The 20,821-nt window shown below is 37.1% G+C and overlaps 2 protein-coding genes across 3 annotated transcripts in view; one reads left to right on the top strand and one right to left on the bottom strand.

Moving 5' to 3' along the window:
- The window catches only part of cep97 (centrosomal protein 97), a 92,080-nt gene that overhangs the window by 11,548 nt on the left and 59,711 nt on the right, over window positions 1-20,821 (top strand). The window contains exon 1 of one of the 2 annotated variants that reach the window (XM_059968556.1): window positions 17,589-19,117. The exons of the other annotated variant lie outside the window; for it this stretch is intronic. The gene's annotated coding sequence lies outside the window, so the exon portion shown is untranslated. Of the gene's footprint in view, window positions 1-17,588; window positions 19,118-20,821 lie in introns of those variants that run through there. 2 annotated transcript variants of the gene reach the window in all.
- rpl24 (ribosomal protein L24) lies at window positions 1,559-20,820 on the bottom strand. Its single transcript, XM_059968557.1, has 6 exons — window positions 20,742-20,820; window positions 20,539-20,614; window positions 15,349-15,459; window positions 8,055-8,191; window positions 2,408-2,471; window positions 1,559-1,686 (listed from the first exon to the last, which is right to left on the bottom strand). Exons 1-6 carry the CDS (start codon window positions 20,744-20,746, stop codon window positions 1,606-1,608), a joined length of 474 nt encoding a protein of 157 aa, XP_059824540.1. The 5' UTR covers window positions 20,747-20,820; the 3' UTR covers window positions 1,559-1,605.

Raw genomic sequence — 20,821 nt, 5'->3', positions numbered from 1 at the left:
ACTACTAACCCCTCAATGAGGTCTGATGCGTTCTCCCAATTTTCACTCCCTAAACTCCACCACTTTGAACTTGACAAGGTTCTTGCTGCAGCGCTTCTCAGTCATCCTCTACACTTCCTCATTGCCATTTGAAACTTTATAGATGACACTTGAGCTATGCCTAGCCTTAGCGAGAGCAATGAACATGAGTCTACAGCACATTACAGGCCCTTCGCCCACCAATGTTGTGCTGACCATGTAACCTACTCTAGAAGCTGCCTAGAATTTCCTTAGTCTATAGCCCTCTATTTTTCTAAGATCCATGTACCATCTAAGAGGCTCTTAAAGACCTTATTGTATCTGCTTCCACCCACTGTGAAAAACAATGAGCCAAGTACACACCTTTAAGGTGTAGCTTATGTTGGTTGTCAGCAAAATGTTATCAATAACCTGCACTGACTACAGTCTGATGAGGAAGTCAAAGATCCAGCTGCAGGAGGAGGTATAGCAGCCCAGATTTTGAACCTTGTTGATTAGTACTGAGGGGCTGATAGTGTTGAACACCAAACAGTAAACCATGTTTTGCTGTATGTGGTTTTTGATTCTTCGGAACTTTTCCTCGAATGCAGTGAAAGCAAGGATCATTGAATACTTTTAAGCTTGTTATCAGACAAGAGTGGAATATTAAACAACGCAGGAGACCACAATTTAGTTCATCAGCTGGAAGCCAACTCAGGGGAGCAATATTGTTAATTCTATTCCTTTTCTCACAACAACCTGCTGGAGGAACTCAGCAGGTCTGATGGTAATTTGCTCCCATCCTTTCAGTTTCTTATCCATCAGTTACCTTGCATTTTGCCAGTAAGTGTTAAAGTTAACCAATTTTTTTTTTAAACAGCCTATTAACCCACTAGCATCTTTTTGTGAGATGGGAAGAAACTGGAGAACCCAGAAACAATGTACATAACAAATACAATGAAGTCCTGGAGATAGTACTCATGGTTGTAATCATGCCACCCTACAGTCAAGCCTCTCATGTCCCAAGCCCTTTTCTTTTCTGTGCCACTGGTTTCATTCTTTCTGAACAAGGTAGAGCAATCTTCCAGCTCTCTGACAATTGCGTGTATTCAGGCAAATAATCCCCCCATAGCAACTTGGCACATTAGGCAATTTTTCTCTGAAAGGGGTTTCATGGCTTTGTTCTAAAAAGCTGCAAAATTTAGTTGAAGTTCATAAAAGAACAAAATTCCCTTAAACATTGATCAAGCTATTAAATCCTGATTGCTTTAAAGACATTCCATAAACACAAGCATTGACTACTTGCCACACTCTTTTATACCCCACCAGTGATAGCAATTTAATATAGCCATAGCTAAGCAGAAATGATTGAAAAAAGGGTTTCTGTCCATTTATAAGAATTAAGTCTGCAAATGACCATCAGCTATATTCCAATTACTCTGACCATTTGCCCTTTAAGATACATGAAGATATGAAGATATCTAAGTTAACAAGGCCCAATTTCAAAGATGTACACACAGAAGTTAACTTTTGACTGAATCAGTGAGACCAAAAACACTACTAGAAGTTATTCAGGCTTTATTTTACAACATGTAACTGTAGATTCTTTTAGCGTTTTCCACCAACACGCGGAGCCTGAGACTTCATCGGCTTGGCAAATTTCTGTTTCGGTGCCGTTTTCTGAGCAGCCTAGAAACAAGTGTAGAAATGGTCAAATGGATACCAATTCTGAAATTTATATTAATATGTTTAGAATATCAGTAGATCCATTATTCCACATAAACGATCTCCCAAAGCTATCGGTTTTTGTCATATACTTTTTCTGTCAAGTTTATGCAATCTTCCTCATCTACTCAAGCAACTCATGGATTCTACCCACTCTGGGAAAGCCTCTTTCAAATTTGCCATTATTACTTACATTATCAGTAACCCAGCTACATCTCCTACATCAGGTTATAGCACAAGAGAAATAATCTTGCACATCTATGCTGTCAAGGTCAAGACTGATTGCCTCTTCTACTCTCCTGGAGAGAGTGCCCTAGCTTTTTCAAAATTTACTGATACATCACCAATTTGGTATCTTTACTGCAAATTCATTTTCACTTTCTTCAGACCCACCAATTTTCTAATCCAAGAATCATTTAAACAAATGTGGTTGCATGAAACTGTTTGCATAAAAAAACTCACCTTCAGTAAAAATTTTACTGCACTAAATTTTAATGTTGTGATTCCAGATTTTCATTCTTCCATCCCATAACTTGCATAAATGTTTCATCATATTCTTACTACTAAATTATACATCTCAATTACATTAAGCATGCCCATTACACAGCCATTCTCCAAAGATTATTAATGTCCTGTTGTTGCAATCCTTTTTATAACAATCAGAAAACAATAAGGATTTTCATACCTTGGCTGTAGGTGCACTGACTTTCTTTGTTGCGGCTTTGGCTTTCTTAGCCTCCTTGGCAGCTCTGTTATCAAAATTTAAAAAAAGCAAGAAGCTTCAGTAACATTTCTCATTTAATTTCTCCCAATTTCCCCTCAATCAATTTTTTCCTCCATTACTTTGTGTCTCTAATCAAAGAGGATTAACTTTAAATGTTCTTTTTTTAAAAGAGCAAATATAAGGAAATCTGCAGATGCTGGCAATTCAAACACACACAAAATGCTGGTGGAATGCAGCAGGTCAGGCATCTCCCTCTGGTGCTCTCCCCCTTTCTCCTGAGGCCTCCCGTCCCATGATCCTTTCCCTTTCCAGCTCTCTATCACTTTCGCCAATCACCTTTTAGCTTCATCCCCCCTCCATCCCCGGTCTTCTATCATATCGCATTCCCTCTCCCCCCACTACTTTCAAATCTCTTAAGTCTCTTTCCTTTCAGTTAGTCCCGATGAAGGGTCTCGGCCTGATACGTCAACAGTGCTTCTCCTTATAGATGCTGCCTGGCCTGCTGTGTTCCACCAACATTTTGTATGTGTTGCTTGTAACTTTAAATCTTTATTCTTCATAGATGCTTCTCAAACTGATGTGCATTTTTATACTTATAATGCAGATTTCAAGGTGTGCAATCATTTTCTTTTACTCTAACATTACCAACACTTTATCCACAAATACCCAGCATGAAGCCTTGCTCCTCTTTTTGGCAAGCTACCTTCATTTGTTTTCCTTCTCACCTTCTGCCAGAAAGCTTTCACCTGCATATTATCTCCTGTCAGCAACAGACCTGGGTTGTTTCACACATGCAACTGAAATTCCACTTGTCAGATTTTAGATCCACCTTTCACTTCAGATGTCTCTTTGATATTCTGCAATCTTAAATGTTCCTTATCACATTCTTCGATTTATGTTCAGTGACTTAAATCATTTCATCTACAATAAATTACTCAGCAGCATAAAATCACCTCAAAATTATCTCCTGCAATCCTATATTGACAGAGAATGAGAGGTGACCCGATAAAGATCACGTGTTTTCCCCAGGGCTGAAATGGCTAGCATGAGAGGGCATAGTTTTAAGGTGCTTGGAAGTAGGTACAGAGGAGATGTCAGGGGTAAGTGTTGTTGTTGTTGTTGGTTGTTTATTTTTACGCAGAGAGTGGTGAGTGTGTGGAATGGACTGCCAGTGGTGGCGGAGGCGGAAACGGAAACAATAGGGTCTTTTAAGAGACTCCTGGATGGATATATGGAACTTAGAAAAATAGAGGACTACAGGTGAGCGTGGGTAAAGGTAGGGGTGTCAAACTCATTTTAGGTCACGGGCCGGATTGGGCAAAATGCAGCTTCATGTGGGCCGGATCAGTCGGGCGCGTGCGAACACAGGTTTCATTGCCTCCGTTTTTTCAGCCTGTTCTCATGTGTCTCAGTCTCTGCTATAACTACAAAGTGTTTCACTTCACAAATTCCGTTTCTTATGAAGAAGACTGCTGAACAAGCATTATTTTTATGATTGGTATTAACTTACAATCATAGGCTTCATATTGCCAGGCCATTAATAATTAAAATAATAGATCTATCTAAAATGATCTCACGGGCTGGATATAATTGTACACCGGGCCGGATATGGCCCGCGGGCCTTGAGTTTGACACCTATGTTCTAAGGTAAACATAAGAGATAGGAGCAGGAGTAGGCCAATTGGCCCCTCAAGCCTGCTCCACCATTCAACAAGATCATGGCTGATCCAATCTTAACTCTAGTTTTCACCGAATCCTACAAGGCAACAGTGCCAACCAACAGGGCACCATGCCGCCCATTTTATTTTATTATTCATCCCGCCCAAACCCATGTGATCACCCAGGGGGAAAAAAAAAACAATTTGCCAATTGAGGAGAAAAAATCTGGAAAATTCCTCTCCGACCCATCCAGGCTATTGAAAACTGGTCCAGGAGATCACATGGCTGATCTAAACCTAGCCTCATGTCCACTTACCTGCTCGCTCATTGTATCCCCTAATGCCATTTTTATCCAGGAAAATGTCTATCTCCGTTTTGAATTTATTGAGTGTAGTAGCTTCCACAGCTCTCTGGGGCAGTAAATTCCACAGCCCCACTACCCTCTGAGTGAAGAAATTACTCCTCATCTCAGTCCTGGAACGGCATCCCCTTATTTTAAGATTATGCCCCCTAGTCCTAGTTTCACCCATCATTGGGAACATTCTCCCTGCATCCACCCGATCAAGCCCCTTCACAATCTTATATGTTTCAGTAAGATCGCCTCTCATTCTTCGGAACTCCAATGAGTAGAGTCCCAATCTACTCAACCTCTCATCATACATCAACCCACCCATCCCCGGAATTAACCTAGTGAACCTTCTCTGCACTGCCTTGAGAGCCAGTATGTCCTTTCTTAAATATGGACACCAGAACTGCACGCAGTACTGCAGATGTGGTCTCACCAATACCCGGTACAACTGCAGTAAGACCTCCCTGTTCTTATACTCCATCCCCCTAGCAATAAAAGCCAGCATTCCATTGGCCTTCTTGACCACCTGCTGCACTTGCATATTAACTTTTTGTGTTTCCTGCACCAGGACCCCCAGATCCCTTTGCACAGAAGCACTTTCCAGTTTCTCTCCATTTAGTTAATAACTTGCTCTATTATTTTTCCTGCCAAAGTGCAAGACCTCACACTTGTCAGTATTATATTTCATCTGCCAAATGTCTGCCCAATCACTCAGCCTATCTATGTCCCCCTGCAGGGTTTCAATGTCCTCCGCACTCATTACACTCCCTCCCATCTTTGTGTGATCAGCAAACTTCGATACGTTGCACTTAGTCCCTTTCTCCAAATCATTAATATAGATTGTAAAGAGTTGGGGTCCCAACACCGACCCCTGCGGAACACCACTAGTCACCAACTGCCAGTCTGAGAATAAACCATTTATCCCAACTCTCTGTTTTCTGTCAGAAAGCCAATCCTCCATCCATGCCAGAATATTATCCCCAATCCCATGATTTTTTACTTTAAGTAATAATCTTTGGTGTGGTAGCTTGTCAAATGCTTTTGGAAGTCCAAATACACCACATCCACTGGTTCCCCTTTATCTACCCTATATGTTATGTCCTCAAAGAACTCCAACAAATTTGTCAAACATGACTTCCCTTTTGTAAAGCCATGCTGACTCCAAATACCCTGTTACTGTTTCCTTAATTATCGATTCCAACATTTTGCCAACCACAGATGTTAGGCTAACTGGCCTATAATTCCCAGCCTTCTGTCTATTGCCCTTTTTAAATAAAGGAGTTACATTAGCATTTTTCCAATCTGCCAGGACCATTGCCAAGTCCAGCGAGTTTTGAAAAATTATCACTAATGCATCCACAATCCCGACCGCCACTTCCCTTAAGACCCTAGGATGCAAGCCATCCGGTCCAGGGGATTTATCTACCTTCAGTCCCATTAATTTATCAAGTACCATTTCCTTGGTGATTTGAATCGTAGTTAGCTTCTCTCCCCCCTAGAGCCCCCTGTTTATCCAGTGTTGGGATATTTTGAGTGTCCTCTACTGTAAAAACTGATACAAAATATTTGTTCAGCGTTTCCGCCATCTCCATGTCCCCTACCATTAATTTCCCGGTCTCATCTAGCGGACCAACATTTACTTTAGCCACCCTTTTTCTTTTTATGTAACTATAAAAACTCTTACTATCTGCTTTTATGTTTTTCGCCAATTTACTTTCATAATCTATCTTCCCCTTCTTAATCAATCTTTTTGTTATTTGCTGCTGATCTTTAAAAGCTTCTCGATCTTCAATCTTCCCACTAGATTTAGCTACCTTATATAACTTTCTTTTTAGTCGTATACTTTGCTTTATTTCTTTACTTAGCCACGGATAACTATTTTTTCTTTTACACCCTTTTTTCTTCAGTGGAATATATAAGGACATGTTTGGCACAACTTTGCAGGCCAAAGGGCCTGTACTGTGCTGTAGGTTTTCTATGTTTCTATATCCTCATTCATGTCATCAGATATTTCAACTAAGTACTCTATTGTAACTAGAATTGTAATCAGCAACAATTCTTGGGTACTACAAAAGCTTTGTCAGCAAATCCTTCCTTCTGGTCTTCCCTTTATGGTTCACTCTTTGGACCCAAGAGGGCCAAAAGAAAGACTGCAACTTCATTCTCTATGCATTAAGCTTTGTTTCTTTGGCCAAGGGCATCTCACTTCCAACCCTCAGCGGACCATTTTATCATATTAAATTTAAAGATCACTCTGGATCATTTCAATGCAAATGATATAGACCATACACTGAACATTCTTCCTCTCACCCTTACGATCCAATCTTTCCTGACTCTACTGTTTGCCAAATCAGGCTCTTCCTCGTAGATTGAATGTAAACTTGCCAGCACTTCCTTTTATCTCCCCATATGTAAACCCACCAAACACCATGCCTGTCTCTCCAAAGTGGTCCCAACTTTTTAAAAAGATCATTCATCTACAAAACCCTCAATGTCATTCCCTTTAATTCAACAAGATTCTTACTTCCTCTTCATAATCACAGATCAGTTTTGCCCTGGTGGTGATATAGTTTTAGTATAAGCTGCTTTATCCACCTCCCTCTGTTGTACTTATAATAGATTGTTTCACATTTCTAACCATTCACCCACTGTACACGACCCCACATCCATACTCTCCAGACCTACCCCCAGATCTGAAGACCACACAAAGGCAGCTTTATTGCCCTATTCTCCATAACTTGGCTGAACTCGCTGTAAAATTAAAAGTATTTGACCTCTCTAAATGAGAGCATGACCACCCTCTCCTCACTGCTGCCATCAAGGTGGTATAGGAGCCTCTGGGTCTACACCACCAGGTTCAGGAACAGCTATTACCACTCAACCATTAGACTTATGAACCAGTGGGGATAACTTCATTCAATTTCACTTGCCCCATCAATAAACTGTTCCCACAACCCATGGACTCACTTTCAAGGAACCTTCACATCATGTTCTCAATATTTGTTGCATATTTATGTATTTTTTCTCTTTCGTATTAGCAGTTTGTTATCTTTTGCACGTTGTTTGTCTACCCTGTTGGGCATGACCTATCACTGATTCTATTACAGTTCTCGGATTTATGGAGTATGCCCACTAGAAAACAAATCTCAGGTGACATATGTACTTTGTTAATAAATTGACTTTGAAGTTTGAATGACCCTACTGTGGATACTATGGGAACCCATTTGAACTAGATCCAAGCTCTGGCAGGTACTTTACTTTATCTGAAAAATTTCATCAACTTTGCTTCCAATTTTACCCTTTCCTAAACTAGTTTTGAATTTTGGTGATTGGGTCGATCAACATGTCCTAAAGCCCTGTTACCTTGACTGAACTTATGTACTTGTAAAGGTCCCCTCCTTTTTTCTAGTTGCTTTATCCCAGTCACTTCTGCAAATGCCAATAATCTTCCTTAATCATGCTTGAATAAAAGAAATTAAAATATGAAAAGATCTTGTCCATAACTTTGGTTGCTGCCCAACCTGAAAGACCCTTTTATATTCGAATGGAAGTAAACAAAATTTACTGGAGATCACTAACCGAAACACATTAAGTACCCACCTGATTGCTTGTTCTCGTTGAGCCTTGCGCACTTCAGGCTTCTGATTCCTTTTGGCCATTATCTCAGCCAGAGAAGCACCTGTGATAGCTCTTTGAAACTTCACTGCACGACGAGAGCGCTTTTTCTGTATCTCTTCCTAAAACAGAAAACATTTTTAGCCTCATCATTTGAGCCATTTTGATTACAAGTTAACAATAGGCAGACACATGTCCAGAACACAATGCCCATATTTTGCATTTCTTAAACATCCTCTTAGCATGTTATAGGAACATACAATGTCATAATCCTACATTTTACAACTAAGCCTAAAACCAACCCAGGATTCATAATTATAAGGAACTTGTAGAATTTTACAAGGTGCTTAATCAGCCACGTCATAGATATGTTATAACGGCAAGGTGTCACTATACAAGCAAGGAGTGCTTCTTTATTCTTTTTCATTATTGAACCGAGAAAGGTGTTGGGCCATAAACTATCAAATTAACCTCTGGAAAAGAGACAGGTTTCTTTTGGGTGTTTTTTCTAAGACTTAGTTATTTGTGAATTAAAATATCAATAGCCAATTCAGTGAGAATTATGCATCTTATTAAAAGAACAAATGGACAAGATAGAAAAAATTAAGGGCCGGGGGGTGGAGTTTCAAGATGGCGACGTAAGCATCTGCCTTTTAGGCGCTCTTCATTTTTTCAACTATAATCACCCTTTAATCAAATCTTTTCGAACTTAATCATATGAGTTGCTACTTCTGATTAACTTTTTTTTCCTAAAATAATATTTGATCTAATCTTGTCAAACTTAAAATGGTTACAAGCAAGAAATCGTCTAAGGATCCTTTATCTATCGACATAATTGCTACCCTTCTGGATGCTAAACTTGCGAGTTTGGAAGGCAGGTTAGAAGGCAAATTGGAAAGTAAACTGTCAAGTTTGGAAAATAGGCTTACCACGAAAATATCTGAACTTGAAGAAGTTGTTAGATCGCTTGAAACTAAGTTTCAATCGCAGGCATCAGATATTCAGCGGCATGAAGATAAGATTACGACTCTTGAAAAATCAATTTGTGAAAAAGCACGTACAATTGAAGCGTTGGAGAAGAAGATAGAGTCGACTGCTAAAACTATGGATCAGTACAAGTTTAAAATTACTGATCTCGAAAACCGATCTCGCAGACAGAATTTGCGTATCATTGGATTTCCCGAAAAAGTTGAGTCCGGTGATTTAACTGAATTTTTCTCTAAATTACTGTGGGAAATTTTCGGTGATGAAGGTTTGCAAGCTAAACCTGTTATCGACCACGCTCATAGAGTTGCGAGGTTTTCGTCTACGACTGGTAAACCACGAGCGGTGATTGTTCGCCTTCATTATCCTCGTGAGAAAGAGCTTCTAATTCGATTAGCCCGTAAAAAAGGTATGATTTCTCACAACGACAACACATTTCGAATTGTTGAGGACTATTCATACGAGGTAATGAGAGCCAGAATCGCTTTTAAACCAGTGATGGCAGAGATTCACTTGATTGGACTTAAACAAGCTTTAATGTATCCAGCGAAGCTTAGAATTGCGCTGAACGACAACAGTCAACGATTTTTCAACACTCCGGAAGAAGCGAAGAAATTTGTTGAAGAATATCGATCTTCTAGTGCAACTTGAACTATGTGTTACATTGAAGATTTTTCGGAGAGAGGATGCCATCTCATTTTAAGTTTTAACCTATGAAGCTGGGTTACAACTTCTTATCCTGATCTACGGGTCTGGTTTTTTTTTTACTACTATTATCATTGTTTATAGATGCTGTTTTAATTTTTATAATACCCTTTCTTATACACGTTTGTATTTTGTAATAATGAATTACTTTTTTTCTCAAAATGTCATTTCTTCTTCCCATAAGACTTTGCTTTTTGTAAGCGTTTATTTGTTTGCCTGTACTTAGAAATGGGACGAACGTTTTGAATTTTTTTAGTCTTTTTTTATATATACTGTAGTGTCTATTAAATCTTTTTTTTAAATTCTATTTTGATAACTCTTTTTTACTAAATTTTTTTAATAGATTGCTGAACTTATATTTATATTTTGTAATATGGCTTTTTCAAAATGTCATTTCTTCTTCCCATAAGTCCTTGCTTTTGAAACGTCATCTTTCTTGTATCTGAACATGGAATTTTTTTAAAGGTATATTACACTTTCAAATTTTAATGTTCATACTTTTTTTTATTAATGATTGTTTGTTTTACTATATTAGTTTTTTTATTCTGACTGATATATATTTTCTTTTTGCAACCCTATATCTTAATCTGGGTGTTATATAGTTTTTTTAAAATCTTTTTATGGAGCTGCCATCTTGAAATGGGGGTAATATTAGTATTAGTTTATGCGCCTGCCGCTTGGCTTTCTTTCGAAGGGTGGGGGGAGGGATCTTTTTTCATGCTTTTGCTTTTTATTTTTTTGCTTTTAGTTTATGGGCCGACTTTAAATTATTAATATTGTTGAGGTGTCATGATCTCCGGTTGCTCCTGAATCAATTTTCCTTCTTCCTGAATTATGGGTTATGTGTCTTTTTAACCTTTTATGATACACACAACTAATGATGGATAAATCTATTAACTTTATCTCTTGGAATACTAATGGTTTAAATCATCCGATTAAACGTAAAAAAATATTTAAAGTATTCAATAGATTGAAGGCTAATATTATTTTTGCACAGGAGACCCATATTAGGAGGGAGGATAATCAACGTTTTTTTTAGGTTCTGGAAGGGTCAACAATTTCACTCGAATTGTACCGCTAAAATTAGGGGTGTGTCTATTTTTATAGACCCCTCAATTTCGTTTACACATCATGAAATTATTTCTGATCCACAGGGCAGATTTTTGTTGATAACTGGTTCACTGTTTAATCGAAAAGTCGTTCTAGTTAATATTTATGCTCCAAATTTTGACTGCCCTGAATTTTTTAAACGTTTATTTACTTCCCTTCCTAATTTGAATGAATATATGTTGATAATGGGTGGAGATTTTAATTGTTGTTTGAATCCTTCGATGGATAGATCTAAACCTATTCGAACTCTTCCGAATAGATCAGCTTTACTTATTAATTCTTTTATGGTCGATTCGGGAATTACTGAAATATGGCGGTTTCTGAACCCTAAAGATAAAGAATTTTCATTTTTTTCACATGTATATCATAGTTATTCTAGAATTGATTATTTCCTTATTGATCATCGTTTATTAACAGATGTTACTGATTGTAAATACGATTCTATTGCTATTTCGGATCATGAACCTTTGAAGTTATCTATCAAGATCTCGGACTCTTCCATTAATACTATATCTTGGAGACTTAACACCACTTTGCTTCAAGATCCAGAATTTATTACCTTCATAAAACAACAAATTGACTTATTTTTTTCAACAAACTATACTGAAGAGATTGACAGAGGAATACTTTGGGACTCTTTCAAGGCTTTTATCCGTGGACAAATTATCTCATATTCCGTTGGTAAAAGAAAACAAAGATATTTAGATATAGCTTTATTGGTGGATAAAATTAAAGAAATTGATAAGATTTATTCCGCTACTCCTACCAAAGAACTTTATAAGAAGAGAGTTGAGCTTCAAGTGGAACATAGCTTATTATTATCTTCTTCAATTGAGAATCAATTAATTAAGACCAAGGCTCAATTTTATATTCATAGTGATCGAACTGGTAAATTGTTAGCTAATCAATTAAAAGCTATTTCAACTAAGCGACAAATTATTAAAATTCGTAAACAAGACCGTAATTTAACTACTGATCATAAAGAAATCAATAACACTTTTCAAGATTTTTATAAATCTTTATATCAATCAGAATTTGATGGTGACCTGTCCATGATGGATAATTTTTTTAACAATTTGAATATTCCTAAACTGATAGATGAAGATCGTAGCTTGCTTGATGCTCCTATCTCTATGGCCGAAATAAGAGAGGCTATCTCATTAATGAATTCAGGGAAAGCTCCTGGTCCTGATGGTTTTATTGTAGAATTTTTTAAAACTTTTTCGTCGTTGCTTTCTCCTTGGCTATGTGAAACCTTTAATGATGCGTTTGTTAAGAAGAGATTACCTCAATCGTTTTATGAAGCTACTATCTCTCTAATTCTCAAAAAAGATAAAGATCCTACTTTATGTGCATCTTATCGCCCTATATCATTATTAAATGTAGACTCTTTCTTACAAAAATTTTAGCCATTAGATTAGAAAAGGTACTATCACAGATTATTTCAGAAGATCAAACTGGTTTTATTAGGAATCGGTATTCCTTTTTTAATATTAGAAAATTGATTAATATAATTTATACTTCATCACCCACAACCCCAAAATGTGTTATCTCATTAGATGCTAAAAAAGCTTTTGATAGAGTTGAATGGACATACTTATTTAATGCATTGAGAAACTTTAACTTTAGTCCTAATTTTATATCATGGATTAAATTAATATATTATAAACCTGTTGCTTCTGTTCTTACAAATATAGATCCTCTCTTTTTCAATTATCTCGTGGTACGAGACAAGGTTGTCCTTTAAGTCCTTTATTATTTAATATTGCATTAGAACCCTTAGCCATTGCTATTCGTGAATCTCCTAATATTTTTGGTATTACCCGTAATGAGAAGTTATACAAATTATCACTTTATGCTGATGACTTGCTGTTATATATTTCTGATCCTAATAGGTCTATTCCCGCTATTTTATCCTTGTTGGCTCAATTTGGTAGTTTTTCTGGTTATAAATTAAACTTAGATAAGAGTGAATTATTCCCCTTAAACGTGCAAACCTTATTGAATGACAGGATACCATTTAAAGTTGTTACTGATAACTTTATCTATTTAGGTATAAAAATCACCAAGAAATATAAAGATTTATTTAGACTGAATTTTTTACCTATGCTTCATCAGATTCAACAATTTACTACAAGATGGTCTCCCTTATTCTTATCATTAGTTGGTCGGATTAATGCTATTAAAATGATGATTTTACCGAAATTTTTATATTTATTTCAAGCCTTACCAATTTTTATTCCTAAATCTTTTTTTGACAACATTGATTCAAAAATTTCCTCATTTGTGTGGCAAAATAAAAACCCCAGGTTAAGCAAAAGGCAATTACAAAAATCTAAAAAAGATGGTGGTTTAGCTTTACCTAACTTTAGATTTTACTATTGGGCGAATAATATTCGTAACCTAACGTATTGGAAACTAGATTTGGACTCAACATTGTGTCCACAGTGGGTAAATTTGGAATGTAGTGAGGTAAAGGGATATTCTATATTCTCAGTTCTTGGCTCTTTTCTTCCTGCTGATTTAGTTAAATTCAATAAACAGATATCTAATCCTGTTATCAAACATACACTACGAATTTGGTTTCAATTTCGTAAGTTTTTTACTCTGAAAAACTTTGTTCTTGATAGCCCTATTTTACTTAATTTTTTTTTCAAACCTTCATTGACAGATCAAGCTTTTAGCATATGGAAAAGGAAAGGTATAAAATGTTTTCGTGATCTTTTTTTTGAAGGTACTTTGATGTCTTTTGACCAACTTTCTAACAAATTTAAATTACCTAAATCTAATTTTTTTAGATACTTACAAATTAGAAATTTCTTACATAAAGTTCTTCCATCTTTTCCCAATTCAACTCCATTGGATTTTTCAGATTTGATTTTCACCTTTAATCCTTGTCAGAAGGGATTAGTAGCTTTTATTTATAACATGATTATGAAGATACAACCAGAAATATCAGATAGAATTAAACAAGAATGGGAAAAAGAACTTCGATACAATATATCAACAGATAAATGGGAAAAAATTTTGCAAATGGTTAATTCCTCTTCTATATGTGCTAAACATGCTTTAATACAATTTAAAATTGTACATAGAGCTTATATGTCTAAAGATAAGCTTGCTCGATTCTATTCTCATATTAACCCTCAATGTGACAGATGTCACTTAGAAGTGGCTTCATTGACCCACATGTTTTGATCATGTCCCACTTTACATAACTATTGGAAGGACATATTTGGTGCCATTTCCTCAATCTGGAATATCGATTTACAACCTCATTTTATTACTGCAATTTTTGGTATACCAAATGAGGATGGTAATCAGTTTTCCCCTCCAATCAGACGAATGATTGCTTTTGTAACATTAATTGCCAGAAGGTCTATATTACAAAACTGGAAAGAAGTAAATCCTCCTACCACATCTCAGTGGTTTTCTCAAAATATTTCTTATCTGAGTTTGGAAAAAATTCGAAGCACTATTTTTGACTCATCAATTAAATTTGAAGAAACCTGGGGACCGTTCATTTGACATTTTCATATGAATTAATTTGGCCTTTTTCAGACCTTCTCTCTGCTTATTCTTGTTCAGGTATGGAGTTCCGGAGTTTTTTTTTGACACTATCACATACTTATAAACTGTTATTATTGCCCATGTTAGTTTAGTTTAGTGTTTTTTTTTCAATATATATTTTCTTTTATATATTTTCAAATTTTTTTCCTTTTCTTTTGATGATTATTTTTGTTTGTTTTTCATATATAATTATATAGACTTGATTGATTAATGTACTTCTTGTTTGTTGATGTTCAATAGGATATTATTATCCTATTACTAATGTAATTTCAAGTCTATTGAATTATTATGTTATGTTTTTTCTTATATATATATGAAACTTAATAAAAAGATTGAAAAAGAAAAGAAAGAAAAAATTAAGGGCCAATAATTTATAGGTCACACAAAAAACTAATAGCATAACTACAAAGTAAAATTCAGCCTGTACAATATTCGTGGAGGTGATACTTTTAAAAATAAAATACTCCAAGTAAGCCTTTCTGAGAACACTAAAAATCATGGCACATTCAAGACGGCAGCACCTATCACCAAGGACCCTCAACATCCAAGACATGCTCTCTTTTACATCAGGGGAGAAGGTACAGGAGCCCAAAGAAACACACTCAATGATTCAGAAACAGCTTCTTCCCCTTTACTCCCAGATTTCTGAATGGTCCATGTACTCAATACTACTTTTTTTTAAAACTTTGCATTGTACTGTTACTGCAAAATAGGTTTAATGTCATAAGTAGTGAAATCTGAATCTGATTTTCCAAGACCCAGCCAAACAATAATGCAAACTTTGGTTTTTACTTGTTTTGTCTCTAAGCACACCCTACCAGAACAAACGTTATAATTTTAGCTGATAAAACTGTAATCCAAAAATTGCTGTGAGTTAGTTGCAGTCTCCAAACAGTAAAGTGTCACTTACAGACTGGCCCTTTTTGTGTTTGCGTCTGTACAATACAGTCCAGTTGATTTGTCGAGGGTTTCTCTTGGACAGAAATGCAGATTCGCATTTTGAGTTCAGAAACTGAAAAACCTATGTATTGGGGGAAAGAAACAAAACATTATTGACTTTGCCTAGATACACCCAACTAAACCAGCAATTATTTTTAAAGTAGTATATCTGTTTTCAAGAGTGAATTCTTTAACTGTTTTTATTTGCACAGCTCCTTCAACATAGAAGCAAATGTAGCAAGGGTATAATCAGAGATTCAACGGTAGGTACAAGAACATAAGAAATAGGAGTAGACCACCTTGCCCATCAAGCCTGAGCTGCCATTCAGTAAGATCCTGGCTGCGCTCTCAGCTCCACCCACCCACCTTTTCCCCATAACCCCCAATTCCCCTGCTATTTAAAAATCTGTAACTGTGCATAAAATATGTTTAATGAAGTAGTCTCTATTTCCTCCCTCAGCAGACAGTTTCAGGGTCACAGCTCTCCAGGAAAAGCAGTTCCTCATCTCCAACTCAACTGTATTCCCCTGAATCCTGAAACCATGTTTCCTGGTTATGATCGCAATTGTCAATAGAAATAAACTTCCCTGCCTCCATCTCATCTACCCCTTTCGTAATTTTATACATTTCTGTAAGATCCCTTTTCATTCTATAGAATTCCAGAGAGCAGTCCCAGGTGACTCATAGGCTAACCGTACAATCTCCACAATTGACCTGGTGAACCTCCTCTGCACTATCTCCAAAGCCAGTGATCTTTCCTCACACAAGACCAGAACTGCACACAGTACTCCAGGTGCAGCCTCACCAATACCCTGTACAGTTACATTACCCCCCTCTTAAATTCAACCCCTCCAGAAATGAAGGGCAATTTGCCATTTGCCTTCTTGGTAACCTATTGCACCTACAAACCAAACCTTTGTGATTCACGCACAAGCAATCCTGACCCCCTTTGCACAACAGCACACTGCAAACTTTCACCATTAAATAATGCTAAAATCCTTGCAGACCTGGACTACACATCAGTATCTGGATAGTAAACAGTTTCAATAACAATACCATTTAGAAAGGATGCTATTCTTCAATTGTTTTAAAAAATCACTAATTTTTGAACAGGTTTTCTATATCTGCGTCCACCACCACCCCTGCCAGTGCATTCGATACCCACTGCTCTCGTAAAATAAACTTACCTTGCATCTTTAAAATTTCCCTTACACACTTTAAAACTCTGCCCTCCAGAATGTAAAAAACAAGAAACTGGGGCCAGATTTTCTCTGAATGGGCTACAAGTTTACAGTTTTAATGAAACATTACCAAAATATATTTTTAAAATAATTTAAATACAAGAGGTTGGAAGTCCAAAGCGACACATACAAAATGCTGGAGGGATTCAGGCCAGGCAACATCTATAGAAAACAGTAAACAGTCGACATTTCAAGCCTCGACCCTTCTTCAGGATTGGAAAGATAGAGGGAAGACACCAGAATAAAAAAAAGCTGGTAGGAGGGGAAGGAGGATAGGTGAGTTCAGGTGTGTGGGAAATATGTAATTGGAACGAATCTTGAATGAAATTAATGGGAAAATAAGCTAATATGATGCAAATGAGGCAGAAAAATTGCAATGCCACATCATGCAGAGGCTATTGCTGCTTTCCGTGGAAAATTCAAAACTTTTCAGCAGCAACAGTGGACGTCACAAGTTTATGCAATTCCTTGCACTGATGACTATTGAGCTGCATAGTGATATGACAGGTCAAGCAAAATTTTTGGATAACTAGTGATATTCAAAATTATTTTCCACAGCTTTGGGAGAAAGCAAAGTTGTTCTTAATTGGATTTCCCACCTCTTAGCTTAGTTGAACATGGTTTTAGTCAAGCTCTTCACCCGTGATCAAAAAAACTATCTTGATGTTATGAAAAGAGGTGATTTTAGATAATCTTTAACAAAGTTGCAACCAGATATTCAAAAACTCACTAGTCTGCATCAGTCATCAGGATCTCACTAGAGGTCCAAAGTAACAATATTAAGTTTCTTTTCATTGTTGGTAGGAAGAGTATTAGATATTATAAAGTATCATATTCAGAGCTGTGAAATGGTTTTATTTTTCCATATACACATGTAACATTTTTAACATGTACCTATAACCTATTAAAACATAAATAATGACTGTATAGTAGAATAATTGGTAGTTAACCAAATAAGAGACTTTAGCAACCAACAGAGACCATGCAGGGTGGAGGCCACAGAAGCAACGAAAGTCACAAATGGGCCAGAAGTGGGAAAAAAGTTGAGATCCACTAGTCTACTGTACATTTCTCTCATAAACTTATAAGCTCCATCACATCTCCTTTCAGCCTGTGCCACTCTAGCAAAAGCCCAAGTTTGTCCAATCTATTTTTAAAGCTCCTATCCTAACACAGGAAGCATCCCAATGAATTCCTTCTGCACCCACTCAAAGACCCACACCCTTCCTGTAATGGGGAGACCAGAACCGCACACAATAACGCAGCCTGTCCCCAGTTGTATACAGCAGCAACGTGAATTTCTAGCTTAGACTTAATGGCTTGACCAAAGGCATGCACGCGAAACACCTTCTTTATCGCCATGTCTACTCATGCAGTCACCTTCAGGGAGCTGTGGACTTGGGCCCAAAGATTCCCCCCCACCAGACCTTGATGCTTTATAAAGCTGCAGCACAACTTTCTGACTTGAACTCAGTAGTGCTTCAACCAATAAAGGCAAGCCTGCATTTATCACTCTCACCTTCCTGACAGTCCAACATAGGAGATATCTTCATGAAACAAGCCATTCAAACCATCAATTACTGTCTCAGTTGCATTTCAACACAGCCTCTGGTGAGTCACTTCACAAAATAAGCCAATTTAACATGAAAGTAATATTCATAAACAGCAGCCCTGAACACCTGGAGGGAAAGAGGGCACACACACACAGGACTAATTCTACTGAATGGGGCCCGGAAGACAAATACCAAGCCACAACCTGAACCTGCAGATTTGAGGACACCACAAATGGTGGAGCACAAACTTGAGGTGTTGGACTGAAAATGATTAAGTCACTGGGAGATGGATGCACACACAAGGGTAAGAGATTTTAACATTAATACATTGCTTAATCAGGAAGCTGCAGTCTACAAACACAAGGCTGTGTGACTTGATATGAATTGGGACACAAGTAAAAATTTTGGATGACTTCAAGTTTCTGTAGAATGAGGACGGCGAGTCAAGGGTGCTTTAGAATAATTCTGTCCAAGAGCAAACAATAGACAGGGGTGTGCATCAAATAAGCTGAGCCAAGCCTGGATGATCTAATCTTTTGATTTTAATGATAGTTTAGTTAGCATTGTTAGAAGTGTTACATGCTCACAATTTGAACACGGGAGTGGGATGATATAATTGTCTCGTGACTGGCGGGGGGTGATGTTATGTCATGCGATGGCATGTTCCAAACAGTATTTAAACCAAGCCGTGGTCTGTGACACAGTTCTCATTTTTATGTTTGTGCAATGTTGTTGTTGCCGGTCGAAGGTGGAGGCTCCACCTGTTTTATTTGTTGCACGTTTATTTTTCCCTTACTGTCCAGTATCGTAGAGTGAAGGCATTACCAGAGTTATCTGAGTTCAAAGGAATGGATAAAGTTAATGTTGTTCAAGGGAATGATAGACCTTCGTGACTTCATTCGGGAATTGTGGAATGCACTTTTGAGTTAAACCCCTGCAAGATCGGGTGAACAATTATTTTAATATCCTCTTTCCAGGAATAAATTTTATCTTTCATTGATTCCACTTTATTTCTTTGTATCTTACTGTGAATACCCAAAGAAAATGAATCTTGGGATAGTACTGTATATGGTGAGATATACATACATTGATAATAAATTTGAACTATGAATTCTGTACAGTGCCATTCTTTCCATGTCCCCTAAAATCACAGGTGACACTCACTAGATATTCACACGTTTCAGCTTCTCTGCTCTTTCACTAGATTACTGATCAAGATTTGGCAAAATTAGGCGATTTACCTCTTCCTAGTCAGGGATTTGTGGACAGCACCCAAAGCAATAATACAGATTGGAGTTGAAATCTAGAACCCTGTTTACTAAATCACCTTAAAGAATTATAAGAACCAAACCCTGATTATAACAAAATATTAAGGAAATGCCATCGGTTTCCATCTCAACCACAGCAAAATCCATCCATGTATCACTGGTTTAACCCTCCCCCCTCACTGAGCACAATCACACTGGAAAGCAACATTCATCATCAGGGACCTCAACACCAAGGTCATGCTCTCTTCTCACTGTTGTCATCAGAAAGAAGGGACAGGTACCTTAGGACTCTACGACCAGGTTCAGGAACAGTAATTACCCCTGTTGAACGAGAGGGGCTAACTTCACTCAACCCATCACTGAACTGTTCCCACAACCTATGAACTCACTTTCAAGTCTTCATCTAATGCTTACTTTATTACTATTTCCTTTATTTTTCTATTTGCACAGTTTGTTGCCTTTTCACACTTAAGATTAATTCCTTTGTGGATATTGGATTATGTCCACAAGAAAGTGAATCCAGGGAGTTGTACAGATTATGGTGACATACATGTACTTCGATAATGAATTTACTTTGAAATGCATATGGCAAAAAAAGTTGACACTTGCAACAATACTGATTTTCTGTAAAACTTTTGTTCTTAAAGGAAACTGAAACCTAACAATGCAAAATCCAGATAAACGCATTTGGAAATTTTCATCGATACCCGATCTCAAATTGTCTATCAAGCGACAAAAAAGATGGACGATCTATTACATTAGAAACAACCATTTGAACTTTTCCAGTCACACAAAACCCAGGAAGCAGACTTCAGTAAAATATCTTGCTACCAAGTAAAATAAGAAAGATCGGCAAAGTAGACAGCCAAATAATAAGTTTAAAGTTTAATTAGCTCAATTATATATCGACATCCGCCAAATTAACGTCAGGGCAGCATCCGATCCAGATGCCAATTTACAATGAAACGTACTAATACAAACACTTGAAGCTAATCACATACGCTACTGAACTAAATTCATAGATTACTGTTATTAGAAATTATGTCTATGGGAAAACTCCTGAACCTAATCAACAATACAATTTGGGCTATTTCATTACCTTCCCGTCAATCCTGGCATAGCGCTTCCCGTGACCGGGGTAGATCTTATACCCGCTAAAACTGCACAGTTCGACCCTGAGAGAGAAAATAAAATGCTATCATCGTTGTACGCACGGAGTCGACACAAACTATAATTTATTTTAGCGTTATTTTGAAATTAAAACAGTAGATGGAAACCGATTAACATTCAGCTGAAACTTACTTCATGTCGACAACTAAAATGGCAGCGGAGAGAAAGAGGTGGATTGTGGGTAGGTCGTTATGTGGTCCCGCAAAACCATG

This window comes from Hypanus sabinus, chromosome 4 (genome assembly GCF_030144855.1).
Source record: "Hypanus sabinus isolate sHypSab1 chromosome 4, sHypSab1.hap1, whole genome shotgun sequence".
Classification (NCBI taxonomy): Eukaryota; Metazoa; Chordata; class Chondrichthyes; order Myliobatiformes; family Dasyatidae; genus Hypanus; species Hypanus sabinus.
The sequence above is the reverse complement of the archived record's forward strand: the minus strand, read 5'-3'. Positions and strand labels throughout refer to the sequence as shown.

Excerpts from the sequence above, each read along its gene's own strand:
- rpl24 (XM_059968557.1), bottom strand. Across the intron at positions 15,460-20,538 it reads ATGCCAGGATTGACGGGAAG|GTTTTTCAGTTTCTGAACTC; the intron begins GTAATGAAATAG and ends CCCAATACATAG. Across the intron at positions 1,687-2,407 it reads TCAGTGCACCTACAGCCAAG|GCTGCTCAGAAAACGGCACC; the intron begins GTATGAAAATCC and ends ACTTGTTTCTAG.